Source organism: Phocoena sinus, chromosome 1 (assembly GCF_008692025.1).
Source record: "Phocoena sinus isolate mPhoSin1 chromosome 1, mPhoSin1.pri, whole genome shotgun sequence".
NCBI lineage: Eukaryota > Metazoa > Chordata > Mammalia > Artiodactyla > Phocoenidae > Phocoena > Phocoena sinus.
Window position 1 is genome coordinate 141,683,428 of NC_045763.1, and position 21,939 is coordinate 141,705,366.

The following is a 21,939-nucleotide window of genomic DNA, read 5'->3' on the forward strand; positions in this document are numbered from 1 at the left end:
AGGGCACAACTTTTGTTGCCATGCTGATGTGAGTTTTAATTTACCTCCGCTACTTAAAGCTTACCTGAAACATAGGCAGTTTTTTTCAGTGGGCCTCTTTGAACCTCAGATTTCTTGTTTATAAAATGGGTATAATACCTGAAAGGATGATATAAGATAATGTACATTCCATATCCCGTCTCTGGTTCTCAAAGAATGGTAGCAATTACTGTTTTAACTCAACATCATGCCAGAAGTTACTGGCGGAATAAGAATTACAGTCTCTAGCTATTGTCTGTTAGACTTGTTGATGTATGGTTATGAAGCTATAAATTCATGCCACAGTAGTTTCTCTACCACTGGTGAGAAAAAAAGTAAACAATTAAGAACTACTTTACTATTTGTTTGAAAAAATATTTGCCTTGAATATTTTTGAATAGAAGAAATACCATATTTCAGATAAAGTTGAAGTTTCATTGTTCCCCTCCTCAGTCATTATCTCTTTTCTCCTTTCCCAGGGGCACAAACACTGACACAGACTTGGTGTATATCCTATGCATACATCCTTAAATAGTATAGAATATTGTTTTCTCTATTTTTGATTTTGTTTTGTGTACTTGTTTCCAATTTACCATTGTAACATGTTCTATATTATTATTCTACTGCTTGCTTTATTGAGCCAACATTTAGCCATTTTATACATATATTCAGTTTATTCATTTTAACTACCATATACGTATTCTACATTTTATTTATACATTTCCCTGTGTATGGACATTCATGTTCTTGTTTGTTTTGTCTTTCTACATTTTCTTCTTTTCTTTTTCTTGGTTTTAGAAACGGCTTTTCAGAGAATATCTTTTTTTTTTTCTTTTTTTTTGTGCGGTACGTGGGCCTCTCACTGCTGTGGTCTCTCCCGTTGCGGAGCACAGGCTCCGGACGCGCAGGCTCAGCAGCCATGGCTCACGGGCCCAGCCGCTCCGTGGCATGTGGGATCCTCCCAGACCGGGGCACGAACCCGTGTCCCTTGCATTGGCAGGCGGACTCTCAACCACTGCACCAGCAGGGAAGCCCATCAGGGAATATCTTTTTATATCTCTCTTGGTATGCATATGCATGTTTCTTTGCGACTTGTACCTAGAACCCCAATTTCTAGTTAGAATGAATTACTGTTTTCACCTTTGTAGACCGTGCTTAACTGCCTTCTGAAGGGGCAATCCTGATTTACCTTCCATCAACAGAATATAAGTGTACCTTTTGCCACATTACAATCACTGCGTGGTGTTGACTGACTTAAAATTTTTTGCCATTCGTCTGGATGTGAAATGGTGTCTTGCAACTGTCTTACTTTTCACGTGACTGAATTCTAGTGAGCCTGGAATGTTTTCCCTTGTTTGTTGGCCATTTGTGTTATCTGTGAATTGCCTCTTTAAACCTGCTGCAATGTTCTGGTGACTTGTTTCTCTTTTTCTTATTAAATGTAGAAATTTGGTTTTTGTTCTCAATAACAATCCTTTGTTTGTTGTATGTGTTGAAAATATCTTCTCTCAGTCTACTCCTAGCCTTTCAGGTTTATGTATGGTGTCTGGTTGTACAGAATTTCAAAATTTCTATGTAGCTCAAGATGTTAATCTATTATTTTTTTAGATTTGTACTTTAGGAAGATCATAAACAGAACTCCAGTGTTTTATTGCAATTTTTAAGTTTGTTTTCACATTTTGGGTTTTAATACATCTGAATTTTTATTTTGTGTGTAGTATTAGGTAGTGCTCTAATTTTATTTATTCATTTTTCCCATGTGGAGAGCCACTTGCCCAACACCATTTTTGAATAGTCAATCCTTTCCTGACTTTTTGTAACACCACCTCTGATATTGCATATTACATGTTGAGTTCTCATACATGCTTAAGTCTTTTTTTTGAAGGGAGGGGTTCCATCCTTAACTGTTTATCTATTTGTCTGTCTCTGGGCCCATAGTACACTTTATTTGTCTTAGCTTATAAGAAATCTTGATAGTAAGTGGGTCTATTTGACCCCCTCCCTGTTAAAGCTATTTTAGCACAATTAACATAATAACATTTTTATATGTAGATCTGGTTTACCTAACTATATAAGAGGAATATATTCAGTATATATCTGAGAATTGCATATATACCTTTTTTTGCCTTTATTTTAGGATACTAAACTTTTAAATGAAGCATTGTAGAAAAAAGCAATAATGTGTTCAGAGTATATTTAAAGTTTATTAAAATATACACTTGCTTTGTAAAGTTGCAACTTAGCAAAGCAGAGAGATGTACAATTATTTGACGATGTCAGGCCCTTACATTAGATTTAAATGTAAAAGAAAACTGATCTGGTGTTTGTAAGAACATCATACAGAATACACAAGACAATTTCGATAATTATGAAAATTCCTGACTTTTAAGGTGTGTAGAAATGACATTATAGATGGGAGAATGGTTTGAAAAAGAGCTTGCAGAGTAGTAGTTTCACATTGAATTGTAGCTGCATAGCGGATATTTAAATCCTCATACTTTATGGTCTACTGTCTGGTTTCTTTCTTTTAGACACACGTTCCTTCCTTCTGGTTCAATGAAGATCACTGAGACCCGCGTTTCAGATAGTGGGATGTATCTTTGCGTTGCCACAAATATTGCTGGGAACGTGACTCAGTCTGTTAAATTAAATGTCCATGGTGAGTTTTGAAATGAAGGCGTATGCTATGGCATATACTGGCCACAGGGAGACCTATTGTCCCAGTTTCTTTGATAATTAACCTCAAATTGTATAGAGAGTAATTATAGAAAAATTTTCTAAAATCTGAGACTTGTGATTTTCTTTCATTTACTCTGAAATCTTTATCTGCCATCTGTCAAGAACTCTCCCCTTTTTCCTCAGATGCACAGTATTAAAATTTTGGATCTCAATTTTACTAGATGTCTGCAGTCACTTAATATGTTGATACACCATAAAAAAAGAAAATGTGTTTAGACCGGTGGCTTTTTGTTGAAGTGAATGTGAATGCCTAAGGAAGAACTTAATAGCATATAAATGGTCATTTTCAATGTTTATAGAGCTCAGCCACTGAAAACATTCTGCTCCTGGGATTCTTTAACTACTTTAAAACTCTCTAGGTAGTCTGCTTTCTTCTCTCAGTTTGCCATAGTCTATCTATTGATAATTACTCATTCATTCAACACATGCTTAGTGAGCGCATACTGTAAGCCACGCATTCAAATATCAGAAGAAATTTTCTCAAATAGTTTTGACCTGATTTCACTCTCAGATCAGTCACTGCAGTAGTGTCCTCTTGACTGTGGGATATGAAATCCAATGAGAGTTCTGTCATTTACTAGCATTAGGCATATTGCCTCCCCTCTTCTATATTTAATTTTCTCTTTCGTAAAATGATGATAATAATACAGGCATATCTTGGAGATATTACTGTTTTAGTTCCAGACCATCTCAATAAGGCAAATATGGCAATAAAGTCAGTCACACAAATGTTTTGGTTTCCCAGTGCCTATAAAAGTTATGCTTACACTGTACTGTAGTCCATTAAGTGTGCAATAGCATTCTGTCTTTTAAAATAATGTACATACCTTAATTTAAAAATACTTTATAGCTAAAAAATGCTAACCGTCATTTGACAATGCAGGGTTGCCGTAAAACTTCAATTTGTAAAAATTGCGATATCTGTGAAGTGCAGTGAACCAAAGTACAATAAAATAAAATAAAGTATGCCTGTACTATCAAACTTAAAAGTTTGCTGTAAGGGAAAACCTTTAGAATATACTGGTTAAACATTAAGTTTTAACAAAAGGACAGAGGAATGGGGTTTGTTAGGGAAGTAAAGTACATAAATTCTAATCATATTCTTATGAGTCAACTTGATTCTATAGTTCATAATGCTTGTATGTGGAACGCAATACTACTTGCCAGTGTTTTGATAAATTATCTCATTTAAATTTCTGAAGGAATGTAGATAAAGGGAAATAATAGAGGCTTTATCTTGAGTTTCTTCTCTGAAATTAACCAAAGCTTTTATTAGAAATATTTCGTACTGTCTGGCTAAACCTTCCACAAAGAGAACAAAAACTAAGAATACATGGAGAGAAATGCTTTTTGTTTTGCTCACTTAGATGATAGAAATTAACTGGATTGCCATTTAAGAGGGCTTTAAACCTTAAGTTATTTACATATTATAAGAAATCTGACATCATTAAATGCTTCCTTTTCCTCGAGTTTGGAATGAGGAGTTTTATATTCATTATTTCCCATAATCCTTGCAGTGTATTGGTATTTAAAAGGTTATTTTGCCTGGATTATCAAGGAAACAGGCCTCAGGAAATTTACTGAATTGCCCTAGATCACACAGCTAGTTAAGTGGCCTGAGCCTGGATCCAAATCCTGAGATTATTCCACTTTCTTATGCTGCCTCTTGGTGAGGAGCTCTCGTTTAAAGTGAGAAAAGGAGGAATTTTTAAAAACTTGGATTATTAATACTCAGTTGTTGTTTCCAGTGCCTCCAAAGATACAGCGTGGACCTACAATTATGAAGGTCCAAGTTGGTCAAAGAGTGGACATCCCATGCAGTGCTCAAGGGACGCCTCTTCCTGTAATCACCTGGTTTACAGGTGGAAGCGCCATTTTGGTTGATGGACTGCAGCATATTAGTCATCCAGATGGAACATTCAGCATCGACCAAGCTGTGCTCTCCGATGCTGGCATATATACATGTGTCGCTACTAACATAGCAGGCAGTGATGAGACGGAGATAACGCTACATGTCCAAGGTGATTTTTGGCCTAGGAAAATATTTGTACAGTGGGGGAAAAACCCTGGAGTCTATACAGAATATATAGTCTTGGATGGTCTTGGATCACTTTCAGAAGATTTCTCTATAACTTTTATGACTCTCTAGTTAACTTTGAAAGGAGAATGATTCCAGAAAGAAATGAAACTATACATTACAAAACTGTTTACCTTTGGAAATAGAGTTGCCCTGGATGATGTAGACAGTGGAAACAATCCTAGATAAGTGCCCCACCCGCTACTTTTGGTTTGGAAGAAATTGTGGGCAGAGTGGGTTGGAGTAGGATTTACCTCATAGTGGTAATTTGCACTCAATATTAATCCCTAGAAATCGAGGTCCACTGTTCCCTGTAATGATGTAGGCCTTATTTTGAGGGTTTAAATATTAATGCTTGGGGACTTCCCTGGTGGTCCAGTGGTTATAGCTCCAAGCTTCCACTGCAGGGGGGCATGGGTTCGATCTCTGGTCAGGGAACTAAGAACCTACAGGCCACGTGTCACGGCCAGGAAAAAAAAAAGATGAATCTTTATTCCTTCAAGCAACAGGTGTTTATCAAGTTCCTGACAGGCGTCTGTCATGATCTGGGCAGTGAGGAGGAAATAGTGACAAAGGTAAAACACCTGCTCTTGTGAGCGGTTCTGTAAGTAGGCAGAAAGCAAGCAAGCAAGCAAGAAATACAGATCGTGAGACATGCTGTGTAGAAAATTAAAATAGGGTGATGCTCCCAGCAGTTGGCTACTTTAGACTGAATTGTCATGTAGGACTTCTCTGAGGAGGTAATATTTATAGTGAAATCTTGTTGACTGGCGGGAACCAGCCATGTCCAATCAGGAGAAAAAGCACTCCTGTCAGAGAGAATACCATTGCCAAGGTAGGAATAGAGAAGCAGGTGTCATACTTAGCCTCAGAAGAGTTCGATATTGCCCAAGGAAAGCCTGTGATAATGCATTTCTTTTTCTAACAGAACCACCTACGCTGGAAGATCTGGAGCCTCCATATAACACTCCATTCCAAGAAAGAGTGGCCAGTCAACGCATTGCATTTCCATGTCCTGCAAAAGGTGTGGAATACTCGGACACATGGGCATTGGCATAATGTTGTATTCTTCCAGAATTCTATATTGAACCCCAAACATCATAAAATTCTACTTGTCATTCCTCGTTATAACATTTGGGCATAATGGAAACTAATCCCTCTTCCAAATAACAACTAGGTTGAATAGGTATTTTTCCCTCCCAGGTGTTTTATTTCCTTCACTGGAAATACCTTCTGTTGTTTCAAACTTGCCTTATCTAGCATGTTTTCCAGGTCGTCCATGCTTCTTCCTGTTACTTCTTGTAGTTCATTGTATTTTTGACAAGAATTCTCTTTAAAACGTGACAGATAGGGCTATTCAAACTTTGCATATTTATCTCAGTCAGGGGTATAAATTAGGGCAATCCCCTTGTTTGTTCTAGATACTTCTTTTCTAAAAACCTCTTTCTAGATTTATCCTCTACTGGTAATTCTGGAGCCAGGTTGTAACTTGGCTCTCTGATGCTTGTCCAGACTCCTTCTCTCCCTGAATTTCTGGGTTTTCTATCCCACCATGTTTCCTGGCAGGAGATTGTTATTCTCTCTCCTCTAGAGGATGTGAAAAAGGCACTGTCACTATCACCTTACTCTGGATGCCCAATAGATGGTTAAGAACATCCTTTCTTTCGCATATGCGTTCATCTGCAATGACTCAAATGAGTCTGTAGCAGTTCTGGCAAAGACCAAGCAGTATTCTTTCCGTGACCTCCTGGAGGGCTCCATGCCACTGGTAGCATTAGTGCTCCCACATGTAACTCTTGACTCTCTTGTCCCTGGAGACAGTGGCAGTTGAAGGTCCTTAAGGCTGTCTCTGTTACTGTAGCAAGATTTTGCCTCTCTTAACAGCATTAAAAGAAAGATAACTTTAACAAGATTTTCAGATATCTAAAGAATTGTCAGTAACTATTCCTGGAGCCAGTGGGGAGGGAGGCAAGGCCTGGAGAAGGATCCTTGAGAAAGGTTTAAGTTCAGCTGAGTTCTGTGGGTGCTTACTACTGATGGAGCCCTGCCAGTGGCACTATTGCTCAGTACTCTCCGCTGAATCCCTGACTCCCAAGCTGGCTTGGACTTCCCTTTTCCATTTTGAAATACCACCTCTTCCTAGTACTCTATTCTCATCGGGGATAGAATTCTTGAGTTCATTTAAAATAGCTAGATGCCTTTTCATTTTATTTGCCATGAATTTCATCTTGACCATGGTTGTTCTACCATTTAGAAATAAAATAGAACACAGTTTCTTTCTTTTGCTTGTTCATTTACTTTTTCATTTATCAACTTAACAAATATTAATTGAGAAGTTTGAGAACCACATAAAAGAATGAGTAAGATGTAGGGAAATGATTATAATCCCCTTTTTTCCTTGACAACACGAACAACTGCAGTCCATCAGTTTTCTCTTCTCTTGCTCATCAGTCAGCGTCTTACTATGAGGATGATGAAATAGGCGAATATTTTTGTTTTATTTTTTCCCATAAGTATAGTCATTTTATTAGTTCATAGTCATTCATAGTCAATCACAGTCATTTTTATAATTCCTTAACTCAATTTGAGTTTAACCTAAATGACACGTTCTATGTATTCCTGCCATTCTTTTGTACTTAGATATATGACCATTCTTTAATATTTTTATTATGCTTTAATATAAGATTATTAGCCATGTCTTATACAATTATATTAATTTTATTGAATGTGCTTTTTTTATTTTTATAGGGATTAAGTAAAATGTGAAAGTACTTAGAATAGTGCCTGGCACATTGCTTGCTAAATAAATACATTCTTATTATAGAGTTTACTGTTTGTCTATTTCAAGTACGTCCTTTTGGCTCCATTATGCATTTTAAGATGGTTTTTATCACTTTCATTCACGAGTTATGTAAGTTCCATTCACTCTCTTGGTCATAAATAAATTGAGGAAAGCAGTTCTGCTCACTGCTTTCTCAGCTTTCTTTTCAGTATAAAAAGTCAAGAATTAATCTATTGCCCTCTGTTTAACAGAATGGGATCCCCAGAAGATGTGTGGATAGTAGACGTTCCTCATCTCTGCTCTATCAGGCCTGTTTAAAATGTGACTTATGAAGCATCATTTCTGTACATCATTTATGTACTCTGAGCAATCTTCATGTATATTCCCCTGATAGTATCTTATTTTTGCTCTTCCTTTATTTTCATCCAAAAACTCTCTCCATTTCTAGTCCATTTAATTAATATAGTTTTTCCCCCCACTAGCACCATAAACTCACTCAAGAAAATGTTTTGCTTTGCTTACTGTCATCTGAATGTCTTGATAAAAACAACTTTAATCAAATTCTACACTACAGACCATATATCTTTTAACACTGATCAGGAATTAGAGGCATTAAATACCATAATCTCGTCGAAATCCCATGCCAGGAGCAATATCTTCAAAGAAGCATAGTACCTAAGGGTACATGTTATAATCATAACAAATTTTATTTCTCCTCAAGATATTTGATATTTAATAGTGACTTCTAATTTTGTTGTAAAATATCACAAAGCTTTAATTTCTTATTTAGGTACCCCCAAACCAACCATCAAATGGTTGTGGAATGGTAGAGAGCTGACAGCCAGAGATCCTGGTATTTCTATATTAGAAGATGGCACATTGTTGGTTATTGCTTCCGTTACGCCATATGACAATGGGGAGTACATTTGTGTGGCAGTCAATGAAGCGGGAACCACAGAAAGAAAATATAACCTCAAAGTCCATGGTAAATACAGATAGAAATGCTAAAATCGTGTAACTGAATATGTGGCATTTTCAGATTCTTTTATATACGTTATTCTTTCAGTCTAGTGTTATTTAATATTTATGTGAATAGACGTGTTATCAACCAGAAAAGTAGTGGTCTAACTGCATTTATTGATTAATTTTTTATCACTGAAAGTTCAAATGGTAGAAAAAGATACATAGTCAAAAGTCCCCTGGACCTGAGCTACTTATCCTCCCTATGGGCAAGGAAAGCTGTTAGGTATATGTGTGTATGTATGTATTTCCCCAGAGATATTTTTATGCAAAAATGAAGAAATATGAATATATATTTCATCCTCTTTTTTTTACATACAAAAAGCATTTATAGTAGACCATTATATACATTACTCCACACCTTGCCTATTTCATTAAACACTCTATCCTGGGGATTATTCAATATTCCTAACTCTTATTTATGCCTACCTAACATCCCACCATACCATGATTTACTTAACCTTCTTCTAGTAATGATGAGCATTTGGTACCAGTTGTTTACTATTCTAAGTCATGTATATATGGCACTTTGCACGTCAAAGGATATGTGCATTTTGAAATTTGATGGATATTGGCTTCCAGAAACACTGGGCAATATTAATTCTCATCAGCAAAGTAGTCTCACATAACTTGAGACTCTAGCAGTTTGCATTTTGAGTGGTATGTGAAATAAATAGGATCTCCCTTAAATTTATCCTTAATTCAAAACTCTAAAATAATTAAAGTAAAAATTCAATGAGTTACTTATAGTGGTCAAGACTCTTCATTTGATAATAAAAGCTGTCTTAAGTATGACCAGCCTTTCTAGCTATCAGGTATCTCAGAATTTGCTTTCTAAAGTCCTTTGTAAAGAAACTTTGTATATAATATTTATTTAAAACTATCTAACTACAACTTCTCACTTTTTGCAGTTCCTCCAGTAGTTAAAGATAAAGAGCAAGTAACAAATGTGTCCGTGTTGGTCAACCAGCTGACCAGTCTCATTTGTGAAGTTGAAGGTACTCCATCTCCCATCATTATGTGGTATAAAGATGACGTCCAGGTAAATGGAGACATCCAAATATGTATAGGTCCTTGCCTCTCCCTCTGAAGTAAATCATTCAAATGTGACTTTCTTATTAATAATAGTATAAAAATTTTACTTCAAATTTTAATTATGCATTTTTATTAGGATTGGAAATAACACTGACCCTTTTGGCCTTAAAAGGTGACTGAAAGCAGCACTATTCAGATTGTGAGCAATGGGAAGATATTAAAGCTCTTCAAAGCCACTCCAGAGGATGCAGGAAGATACTCCTGCAAAGCAATTAATACTGCAGGCACTTCTCAAAAGTATTTTAACATCGATGTGCTAGGTAAGGAAAACATTCTTTTAAAAAACTGCAATTCAGATGCATTTCTTATATAGGACAGCATTAACTGTATTAAAGAGTAAAGAGATGAAAAATAAATTGATAGGAGAAATATCATTCATTTTATTCTATTATTATTTTTGTCTTTAATATTGGTTAATCAGAACCATGTGATATAGAAAGTTTATAGGTATTTGTTATTATCATATAGCGATGTCTGTGGGTACTTGGTACTGTCTTGTACAGAAAATACTAAATTACTGCTCTTGTTAGTTTCTCTAATGATGTGGTCAGGAAATTCTTTGGGAAGTAACTATACAGGATGATGCACAGTAAAATTCATTCATGTTGCCAACATCTCCTAAAGCTGCTAGGTTGTACTTGAACTGAAGAAGGTAGTAAATTCACCCTCCCCTGCATTCTAATTAATTCCTATAACTAAACAATCTCAGCCCTGATTCTGATTAAGTGGGGAGAATGCTGAGAATGGGTAGCAGCTGTAATAAATTGGGATTTAAAATGTTTTGATCATAATCATAAAATTTTTATAAGTTTAGTTCGTGAGATTATATTTGCTTACTAAAGCTTACTTTGTGATAAAATGACTTCCTTCCTTTTCAATGTTTTGCTCATCGAAAGGGCGTATGATTTGTAAGTCTGGAGTGGAAGTGAGGTCTGGGAATGACGCTGCATTAGAATTACCGTTCGTAAACTGCTAAAACATAAAAGTTCTCTCTCAAGTCTTCTCAAAGCTGGAAGTACTTTGAATTTCCTCTGCTAAAATTACCATTATTATATTTAAGTATAGGTTATAAAAACAAGTGATCTTTTCTATCATTAGTCTCATTGGCATTATTTCTCTTGGCACTCATTTACTCTCATGACTTTGACTGCTGTCTGTGCACTGATGACTCCCACATTTTTATCTCCAACTCAGACTTCTTCCCTGAGCTCTCAGGTGATATATCTGCTCTCCTCTACAATATCTTGGCTTGAATATCTCAGTGGCATAGAAAACTGAAAGGTCTCAGTAAATGCCTGTTCTGGTCACATTCAGTGACCCCCCCCATCATAGTGACCAGCACCTCCATCCATCCACTTGCTTCTGACACAACCTGATACTCATTCTTCCTACCTCCCTCTCCCTGACTCTGTAAATCTGTCTACCTCCTGTTAAATCTGCTTCTTAATTCCATGTTAATTATAATTTATAAGCTGAATTAATGTAATAACCTCCTAACTACTCCCCTTCATCCATTATTTGCCACTGGAATCCGATCTTCATTCAGAAGCCAGTGTGGTCTTAAAACAAATTTGATCACAGCCCTCCCTTATTGAAACCCTTTAATGGCTGATCATTGCTCTGAAGATTAAGATCAAGCACCGTCGTGTGATATAAAGGGGGAGGATTCAAAGACCAGGGAAGTTTATGGGAGCTCTTTAATATGCTTTATAATTCCGAGAATAAAAACTAGTACAATCTTTTCACATTATATCTCATTTACAATTTTAGCATAGCAGCCCTTTAAAAGAGACAAGGGTAATATATTTCAAACAGTACTATGGTAGAATTTAAACATTATAAGATTGTCATTGACTATGTCATTCATTATCTAAAAACGTATAGCAGTAGTAAATTTCAGTATATGAGCTTGACTGCTCATTTATATTCTAAACTCCTTTTGTACATTGATTTAATACTCCTCAAAATGAGTTCTTTACTACTATAATTCTTCCAAGTAATTGTCTTGCTATCAGATCTTTCATGAACGTGTTCCTGTGTTTAAATTTGACATCTGGGTCTGCAGATGTGATATGAAAGGGATTATTTTATGGTATTTTACTTTTAACATTAAGATCTTGTTGAAATATTATAGAAATCATTATCTTCTCTCACTCCCCGCTCTTTTTGCTAAGTCATAGATTTTAATGATAAAATGTCTTTGTTCAAGTCCCACCCACCATAATAGGTACCAGCTCCCCAAGTGAAGTCTCAGTTGTCCTCAACCAGGATACCACCCTTGAATGCCAAGTCAAAGGCACTCCCTTTCCCATTATTCACTGGTTCAAAGATGGCAAGTGAGTACCTCTTCCGTATTTGTTACAAGGATCCAATTGTTTAGAAATAGATGTGGATTTTCCCCCTCTTAATTATCTTACCACATAGAATATTATTAAATGAACATGAAGGAAAAACAATATTGTTCAAAAATGGTCTCAGATTTATGAATTGTAGGACTTCATAAATGCTGGGAATTTATTTCAGAGACACAGAGGAACTCACATTTATTATGCACTAAATATACACTAAGGGCTAAGAATGAAAAATGCAAGATCCAAGTACAGAGATAATCTTGTCTTTACATGGAATTGTTTGAATTATTAAAAAGGAAAACTTGCTTATGACAGCAAGATGCATGCTTAAGCTAGTTTAATATATGGTCAAAAAGGAACAACCACAAAAGAGCAATTAGATGTTTCTCTTAGCCCTTGTGTATTATTATAATTTCTGAAAGCAGCTGTCTAAGACCTAAATAGCAAAGAGTAAAGGTTTTCAGTGTATAAAATAAAGGATTGTGTAAAAACTTTTTATATGTCAATAAGAAAGACAAACAACATAGAAAAATGTGTGGAGGGTATAAACAGGGAATTAAGAAGTTATATAGTTAATCAATAAATATATTAAAAGATGCTTACCTTCAATAATTTGGAGAAGGTAAGCAAAATAATATGATTTTGTTTTTCATAGGTTAGTTTGGCAAGAAAAAGTAGAGGTTCGAAAAATATCAAGTGTTGGCTTAGAGTATGGGAAATCAGGATATAGGACTCTGATGGGACAATGTAAATTAGTACTCTGAAAGGCAATTTGTTGATTATCTATTAAAATTTAAATGCTCATATGCTATAATGTAGCAATGACACTTCTGGTGTCTAGGACAGGGAAGCCGGTCATCTGTTCTGCAGGAAGGCTTGACTCCCTGAATACTCCCTGAAACACTGTGAAAGCAGAAAAGTGAAAACTGCTTAAAGCTTGACATTGGGAGAGAGGATAGATGACGTATGGCATTGTCTTATTATGAAACACTGGACAGCAATTCAAAAGAGCAAAATCAGGCTGTATGTACCAAAACTATCTCCATAGCTATTGTCAAGTGAAAAGTAGAACAATAATACAATACCATTTATGTATAACAACTTTAGATTCCTCTAGCAATACATTTATGGGTGAAAAATGTTTAGAAAAACACGTGGAAGAACACAAACTAAACTGACAATCGTAGGAAGTCTAGAGAAAAGACTCACATTAGGGGTTATACAAGGAGACCTTTTCTTATTATAATGGTTTTTTGTTTGTTTCAATTTTTGTGTTACTTGCATAACTAACAATCAGTGAAAGTTTTAAAGTTACTTCAATTTGAGTAGCATTATCAAGTATTCCACTTCTTTAAACAGTTAAAATGCATTAAAGTAAGGTACTTTATTCTCTTAGCTTTAGAGAACTTAAGAGTCATACCAAGGAATAGTATGGGATGCTACCACAGAAAATTAAATGTGTTTCCATTTAACCTTGTAGTCTGATTGGTGGCTTATTAATATAGCAGTGCATCTATTTATCATGGGGCTAGTTCACTGCAGCTTTTTAAAAACTGGCTATGGGTCTTCTTGAAAGAAGATCAATGGATTTTAAAGGCATGACTCTTAAGATATCATAGACTTTAATTACCATGATGTTTTAAGTATTAAATAAAGCTGCTGCCAAACATAAAGTAAGCATTTTATAGTAGTTAGTAAATGACTCCGTATAGTAGAAGAAGACTTCCTTGACAAATATATATGAGCTGCCTTTGGGGTAAATATCTTTCAGTATTTATGATTATAAAAGCATTTATATTTATTACAATATCTACTTTTTAGGAAAATTGACATGATCATTGTCTTTAGTAAGTAATAACCATTCATTCTATTGTAAATATTTTTCCAGGTGTTATAATATTAGTTTACAAATAATATTGCTTAGCTTGAAGCTCCTGTACACTTAGTTTTTCTTTTCTGAATGATGGTAGAAATTTTGGCTTTGTAAACCAAAAAAAAAAAGTGGGGGGATGAATGAAAGAAATAAAGTTTTGTATTGATATTATTCAACAATTTAAGTTTGAAATGAAGTTCAATTTAATAATTTAATATTATTCATTTAATTTAAGTTTAAGTGAAGTTTTGTCTCAAAGTGATAATTATCTACTTTCATTAGTAAAGTGGTTTAATAATTCTGTTCTTCTGAACAGAAGTACTTAATCATATCGTTGTATATTTTTAGATTCATACTAAAATATTCAACTTTGATTCATATTTTTAAATTCATATGATTTAATGATTTTTTTTATGGTTAATAAAAGAGAAAACATTTAGGATAACAAAAATGGGCCCATGGAATAAAATTTTACTTTTTCTAGGCCTTTATTTTTGGGAGACTCTAATATTGAACTTCTAGACAAAGGACAAATTTTACATTTAAAGAATGCACGAAGAAGTGACAAGGGACGCTACCAGTGTACTGTGTCTAATGCAGCTGGCAAACAAGCCAAGGATATAAAACTGACTATCTATAGTAAGTGTGACGTTCTTATGCTTTTTACTGTTATGATCAGTTCTCATTATACATTAAAAATCAGGGTTTGCTCTACTGTTAACTGCTCTTTGATTCAATATAAGTAATTTGGAATGCTACTTACTTTAAAAGAAAAAGCCTATTTTCATGTGTTTTAGGCTAGAACATTGCATCCAATTTTAATGTATTTTATCATTAAGTATGGATTTCTTCAAGGGGTCTAGTGATTTTCATATGACCTCACTTAAAAGGTCAAGTTATGCCCTGATTTGTTAGTGTAACATAAATCAAATGTCTGTATCCCTAAAGGGGTTTTTAAAAAGCTCTAAAAAGAGTAGAGATGCATGAAATAGAATGAAGATGATGGTATGAGAACAACTCAATTATTCTATTTTCATTGCATCTTGGCCTTTATTCAGACCACATGGTAATATTTTAAATGTTTTAGGCTGTGCTGCTATTTTCTCTCAGTTAAGTCCCCATCAGAGGTATGTAGCCCTCATTTCATTAAATTCTCAATATCCCCTGAGGAAGGTGACTGCCAAAGTCATTTATTTTTTATGCCAGGAGCCATAGGAAGGCACTTGAACATTAGGTTGCAGGCACAAAGAATTGCATGATAGAAAGGAATAGGACTCATTAGGCCAGTCATGCTTATTGTGGCTCTACTTCCTGCACTGTCTTCTGCTTTGTATAGCGTTTGACACTCAAGGAAAGTTTAGATACCTCAGGAATGTCACTTCCTTGTAGGATCTTCCCAAACCAAACCAATCACGTCATCACTCTCTATTACGTTGTCCTAGTTTTCTTTATAGCACGGATCACTGTCTGATAGTGTAGTTGCTTACTTATGGGTTTATTTACTTATTTGCTATTTCTCTCAAAGGAAGCTACACTTCATAAAAGCAGGGCCTTGTTTTGCATGTTCTCCACTTTAATGTCTGATACACAGTAGCTCTCAAGAAATACTTGCTCAGTGAATGAATTGTCTAGTGACACACTGTTCAGTATGGTAGGCACCAGCCACACATGACTGTTGAGCATTGGAAATGTGGCTAGTCCAAATTGAGACAAGCTGTAAGTATAAAATACACACCAGATATCAAAGACTTAATATGGAAATATAATGTAAGATACCTAAGTAATAATTTTACATTGATTACATCTGAAATGATGATATTTTAGATATATTGGACTAAGTAAAATGTATTATTTTCCTACTTTTTAATGTGGCTACTAGAAAATTTTAAATTATATATGTGGTCTTAATTATAATTCTGTTGGACGGTGATGGTTTGAGTCACGGATGTAGAAAACAAACTTAGGGTTACCAGAGGTTAGGTGGGGAGGTGGTGGGAGGATAAATTGGGAGACCGGGACTGACACATACACGCTACTATGTATAAAATAGATAACTAATGAGACCCCGCTGTATAGCACAGGGAACTCTACTCAGTACTCTGTAATGGCCTATATGGGAAAAGAATCTAAAAAAAAAAAACAAACCAGAAAGAGTGGATATATGTATATGTATAACAGATTCACTTTGCTGTACACCTGAAACTAACACAACATTGTAAATCAACTGTACCCCAATAAAAATTAAAAAAGGAACTTGGGCTTCTGAGGTAAGTGGACTTGGGTTCAGACCCAGCTTCTGCCACTTACTAACTTTGCAACTTTGGACAAATTGCCTGACCCCTCTGAGCTTCGGTCTCATCTATAAAATGGGGACAATAATAGTACCTACTTAATAATATTATTGTGAGGATCAATTGCTAGATACTTTATATTTCCCAGCTTACAGTAAAAGTTCAATGAATATTATTCATTTATTATTATCTACTTAGTGATTGTATTGTCTTACAACTTGAAATATATGTAGAATCTGGCTTGATTTCTATATAACTTCACTGAATTGCAAATTTCCCTTTTTTAATGTTAGTTGTCTTTATATAAAGTTCAAATAGCTTTCCTGAATCAAAGAAATTTTATTTAATGCAGGCTTTTAAATCATTTCTTTCTACAAATAGAAGCCTGTGGAAGAAATCAGTCGTGAACAGACATGTACTCCAAAAAACAGTCATGTTACTGAAAGATTAGCTGTACAGGCATCCAAGTGAAACAAAAGTGTTATTGCTACCATTGGCCTCCTACCAGAACCAACCTTTTAAACAATAGGTGCAATATTTCCCCTAAGCTGTCGAATAGTTTTCTCTACATTGTTGTATTGTTGCCAAAGAATGTGATGAATACATTTTGGTGATTCAATAAGACTCCTATTTCCATAGGAGTTGAGTTCTTTCATTTCAGATTTTCTTGTTCATTTGGTATGATGCCCTAAGGCACCGAGAAGAGAGGGCTTTGTAATGATTAAACCTTCTTAGATTGTCTGAGATGAAAGGCACTGTAACACTGTGAAGTTTTAAGTATTCAGTAATTCAGGAAATAATGCCACTTCCTCTCTAGCAAGCTTGTCTGCACCTCTGAGTGGGTAATCTTAAGCTTATTTTATTTCACTTGTGAAAATGCTTTTATTCCTAAGAATAAATGAAACAGATGCCATACTTGGGCTAACTGTGAGAAATATTTATATAGATTTCAGGTTGAGAATGTGGTTCATAATGCAGTTTATTCATTCATTTTCTTTATTTACATACTAACATGAGGAAAAAGCAGGTGGGTCCGATGCATCTGAAAGGCAGAAATGCACATTGTGCCTGAATTAGGGAAGAAATGGAGACAAAATATGATGAAAAATAAAAGAGATGGAGGGGAAATGGGGGGTGGGGAATGAATGTGAAAAAAAAGGAAATAAAGAGCTTTTAATGACCTATGGGGAGACTGCAGATTCATAGCTAGTAGTTCTGAGGCAAAGATTTTTAACCTGCAGTCCGTGCATAAGTTTCAGAGGTCTGAGAGTTTCCCCAAATGGTGTAAAAGTCTTTGAGTGTATATACATGGTACATTTTAATGTGCAGTGGGTTCATAACATTTACCTGTAACACCCCTCCTCAAACAGAAGTACAGGTCTCATAAAAGTATATATGAATTAAATTGAAACAGGAAGAACTATTTATCTGGCAGATTTAAACAGTAGATGGTTTATTGTTCTGCTTTCAGCTGGAAATGTTCTTTGAGTAATTTGTTTCTCAATTTCATAAATACAAACCTTTAAAATGAACTCTGTTCAATACAAGTGATATTCCTTTGTAAAGTATTCATGGAGGGTAAGGCGTTGTTTGAACCTATGTTCTTGACTTCATTTTTTTAATTTAATTTAATTTGTTTATTTTTATTAGTTTTTATTGGAGTATGGTTGTTTTACAATGTTGTGTTAGCCACCACTGCACAACAAAATGAATCAGCCATACATCTACAGATATCCCCTCCCTTCTGGACTTCCCTCCCATTTAGGTTACCACAGTGCATTAGGTAGAGTTCCCATCTGTTCTTGACTTCATTAATGTATCATCCAACTAATTAGGCTAGCCAGTTTATTTAGACAATTTCAGCTAAAAATTTGATGTACGTTTCCAGATTCCATCAATAGGCTCAAATCAAAATTTAAAGTCTGAGTAAAATGTTCTTTCTTAAGATTTCAAAATGGTGGCTTGAATTGAAATTAATTAATTATCTATAGCAGGACTTGACATACCTTTTTTATAAAGGGCAAGTTGGTAAATATTTTAGGCTTTGCAGACTGTGAGGCAAAATCAAGGACATTATGTAGGTACTTACATAACAAAATAGAAAGGAATGTCTACCAATTGTTTATTCATGATATTCTATTTTTCTTGTAATTTTAAAAATTGTAAAATTTGTTGTAATACAAGTCTACTAATGAGAATGGATTTCTTTTGGAGGGATAACATTTTACTTAATTAGAGTTCAAAGTTAATGATTCCTGTCACCAAAATTAAATGCAGATGTTCATCTGTTAATACTGGTATGTAATGAGATTTTATGTATTTCATTTTTGAAAATGTCTTTTCATGCAGATACTGTAGATACTGTCAAATACTAATATCATTTCACAAACATAAGATCTTAATTGATCATATTCATTACTTGAAAGGCATTTGCAGAATTCTGTTATATTCTCTTGATATTTGACTTTTGGCCTGCCATTCTACTCCCAATTAATCAATTCCAATTGAAGGTTAGATGGAAGGCCCTTGTTTTCAGAGATAAAAGAACTTAAAATGTGGAAATTTCATTTGCATTTGCATCAAGGTTTGACAAACATTGTTGAAACTGAAAGTTGAGCTCAGAAAATATATTCACTGCAAATTTGTAGGGGAATCAAGATCTGAGTTTTGTTTGACAGCATGGAAAATGTGTTAGTGGAGCTTGACATTACTTGTGATTAAAACAACAGAATGAGTACTAACAGTATAGATTTTGCATTCAAGTGCTGGTTTTATCTGGTAAGTTTAGGTTGAATTTATTAAGAAACATTGTCAAGTTTATGGCAAAACTAAATTCCAAAATCATTCAGTACTCAATAATAGTGTTTGAGGACAATTCTCATTCAGAAAAAATTCAGTCTCAGTCCTAAGCTCCAAAAGTTAAAATGTAACTTTACCACCATTAAGACATTAAGCTGCTATAAGGTAGAACAAGTCATTATATTCACCTTCTACTTCTGACAAAAATTCATGGAACTGATGATATTTAAGTCCATAAGAGCAAGTAAAATACCCCATGGACCCCATTCAATAACACATGAACATTTTACACAAGTGCTGATGAATAGTACAAGGAATAACGATAGACTTTTAGAAGTTTACATTTTAATAAATTCAAAATGTAAAATTTGTAAATTTCTCTAAACCTTTTTCTGCCCCACACGTATTTTTATCACTATCAGTTGTAGCACATCTTAGCAGATTCCACTTCAGGTTGTAATAAATTAGTGCTTTTTCAACTTCTTTGAAAATATTTTTGTCTGTAGTTGTTCCATGCAGACTATTCTTAGAGACTAATTCTTCAGTTTCTTCACCATGGCATTGACTCCTCAAATAAAAGACAGCTAAGCAGTATCAGTAATAACATCTGTCAATTTGTCAAGAGCCAAGAATACTGTTCAGAAAAGTTGCCTTTAAAAAAAAAAAAGACTATTGATATTGTCAGTTTTCTCAACTCTTCAAGCAGTTTTTCTTATGGAAAGGCTGATCATCTTAAACAAATTGATTAGTTTAGGCATAATTGTTTGCTAATGCAGTCATTCTTGATTTAATTAAATCACTGTTGGTAAATGGCTCTCCTTCCTTGGCTAACAAATGAGCCACTCAGAAACTTAGATGGTAGCCTCATTTTGACTTTTTATCTTTGTGAAGAAATTCTGCCTAATGAGACATTCCATTTTATATTAATTTATCGGTTGTTTTTCTTTGAATGGGATATATTGTGATGAGTGCTTAGGCTAATAGAGTTAGTGTACACTGTATTTTTTCAAAACAGCTATAGTATTATTCAAAAATAAACTCAGTGCTTTGCCATTGAACCTAATAACAAAATAATCCACACTGTTCTGTGCTTTAAAAATGTCACGTTTTAAAGCTTACTTTTCTTTCTTTTGTGTGTTTTGACATGGGGAGTATGCACTGGTAATAAAAGTAAAGTGAAATATCACGGTATGGTGATATTTATGGTACTTGAAATGCTGTTGGCTTATAATTGTGTCACTGAAATTTATGGTGAGCTGAGCAACAGTGAGAAGCAGTGAGAACACCACGTTTGGTATTTATTGCAACAATTTAACTCTGCCATTGTAGAAGTGAAAGTAGCCATAGACAGTACATAAACAAATGAGCATGACCATATTCCAATAAAACTTAATAGGTGCTGAAGTTTGAATTTCATATAATTTTTACATGTCACAAAATATTATCATTATTTTGATTTTTTCCAGTCATTTAAAAATGCAAAAACTGTGCTTAGTTCAGCATCTTGATGCCTGGCCTGTGGGCCATAATTGGCTGCCCTGATTTATATAGTAAACCACCTTATAGAAAAATTATTCCACCATCAAATTTACCTCACAATACAGGCATACCTCTGAGATATTGCAGGTTCTGTTCCAGACCACCACAATAAAGCAAATATTGCAATAAAGCGAGTCACACAAATTTTTTTTGGTTTCCCAGTGCAAATAAAAGTTATGTTTACACTATACTATAGCCTATTAAATGTACAAAAGCATTATGTCTAAAAAAAGTACACACCTTAATTTAAAAATACTTTATTGCTAAAAAATACTAACCATCATCTGAGCCTCTAGCAAGTCATAGTAGTAACATTAAAATCTCTGATCAGATATACAGATTGCCAACAAACACATGAAAGAATGCTCAACATCATTAATCATTAGAGAAATGCAGATCAAAACTACAATGAGATATCATCTCACACCAGTCAGAATGGCCATCATCAAAAAATCTACAAACAATAAATGCTGGAGAGGGTGTGGAGAAAAGGGAACCCTCTTGCATTGTTGGTGGGAATGTAAATTGATACAGCCACTATGGAGAACAGCATGGAGGTTCCTTAAAAAACTAAAAATAGAACTACCATACGACCCAGCAATCCCACTACTGGGCATATAGCCTGAGAAAACCATAATTCAAAAAGAGTCATGTACCACAATGTTCATTGCAGCTCTATTTACAATAGCCAGGACATGGAAGCAACCTAAGTGCCCATCAACAGATGAATGGATACATAGGATGTGGCACATATATACAATGGAATATTACTCAGCCATAAAAATAAACAAAATTGAGTTATTTGCAGTGAGGTGGATGGACCTAGAGTCTGTCATACAGAGTGAAGTAAGTCAGAAAGAGAAAGACAAATACTGTATGCTAACACATATATATGGAATCTAAAAAAAAAAAAAGGTGATGAAGAGCCTAGGGGCAAGATGGGAATAAAGACGCAGACCTCCCAGAGAATGGACTTGAGGACACAGGCAGGGGGAAGGGTAAGATGAGACAAAGTGAGAGAGTGGCATGGACATATGTACACTATCAAATGTAAAATAGCTAATGGGAAGCAGCTGCATAGCACAGGGAGATCAACTCGGTGCTTTGTGACCACCTAGAGGGGTGGGATAGGGAGGGTGGGAGGGAGGGAGACATAAGAGGGAAGAGATAGGGGGATATATGTATATGTATAGCTGATTTACTTTGTTATAAAGCAGAAACTAACACACTATTGTACAGCAATTATACTCTAATAAAGATGTTAAAAAAAAAAGATGTGATATTTTTATTAAAGAATCCATCATGATCACTAAAAAAAATAAAATAAAATCTCTGATCATAGATCTCCACAGCAA

General features: G+C 34.8%; 1 protein-coding gene across 1 annotated transcript in view; it reads left to right on the plus strand.

The window, feature by feature from the left end:
* Nucleotides 1-21,939, plus strand: part of HMCN1 (hemicentin 1) — a 521,707-nt gene that overhangs the window by 269,162 nt on the left and 230,606 nt on the right. Inside the window, exons 23-30 of the mRNA XM_032606174.1 lie at nucleotides 2,550-2,677; nucleotides 4,506-4,778; nucleotides 5,763-5,858; nucleotides 8,407-8,601; nucleotides 9,548-9,678; nucleotides 9,844-9,991; nucleotides 11,941-12,067; nucleotides 14,440-14,594. Coding sequence (XP_032462065.1) covers nucleotides 2,550-2,677; nucleotides 4,506-4,778; nucleotides 5,763-5,858; nucleotides 8,407-8,601; nucleotides 9,548-9,678; nucleotides 9,844-9,991; nucleotides 11,941-12,067; nucleotides 14,440-14,594 — 1,253 coding nt within the window. The remainder of the gene's footprint in view (nucleotides 1-2,549; nucleotides 2,678-4,505; nucleotides 4,779-5,762; nucleotides 5,859-8,406; nucleotides 8,602-9,547; nucleotides 9,679-9,843; nucleotides 9,992-11,940; nucleotides 12,068-14,439; nucleotides 14,595-21,939) is intronic.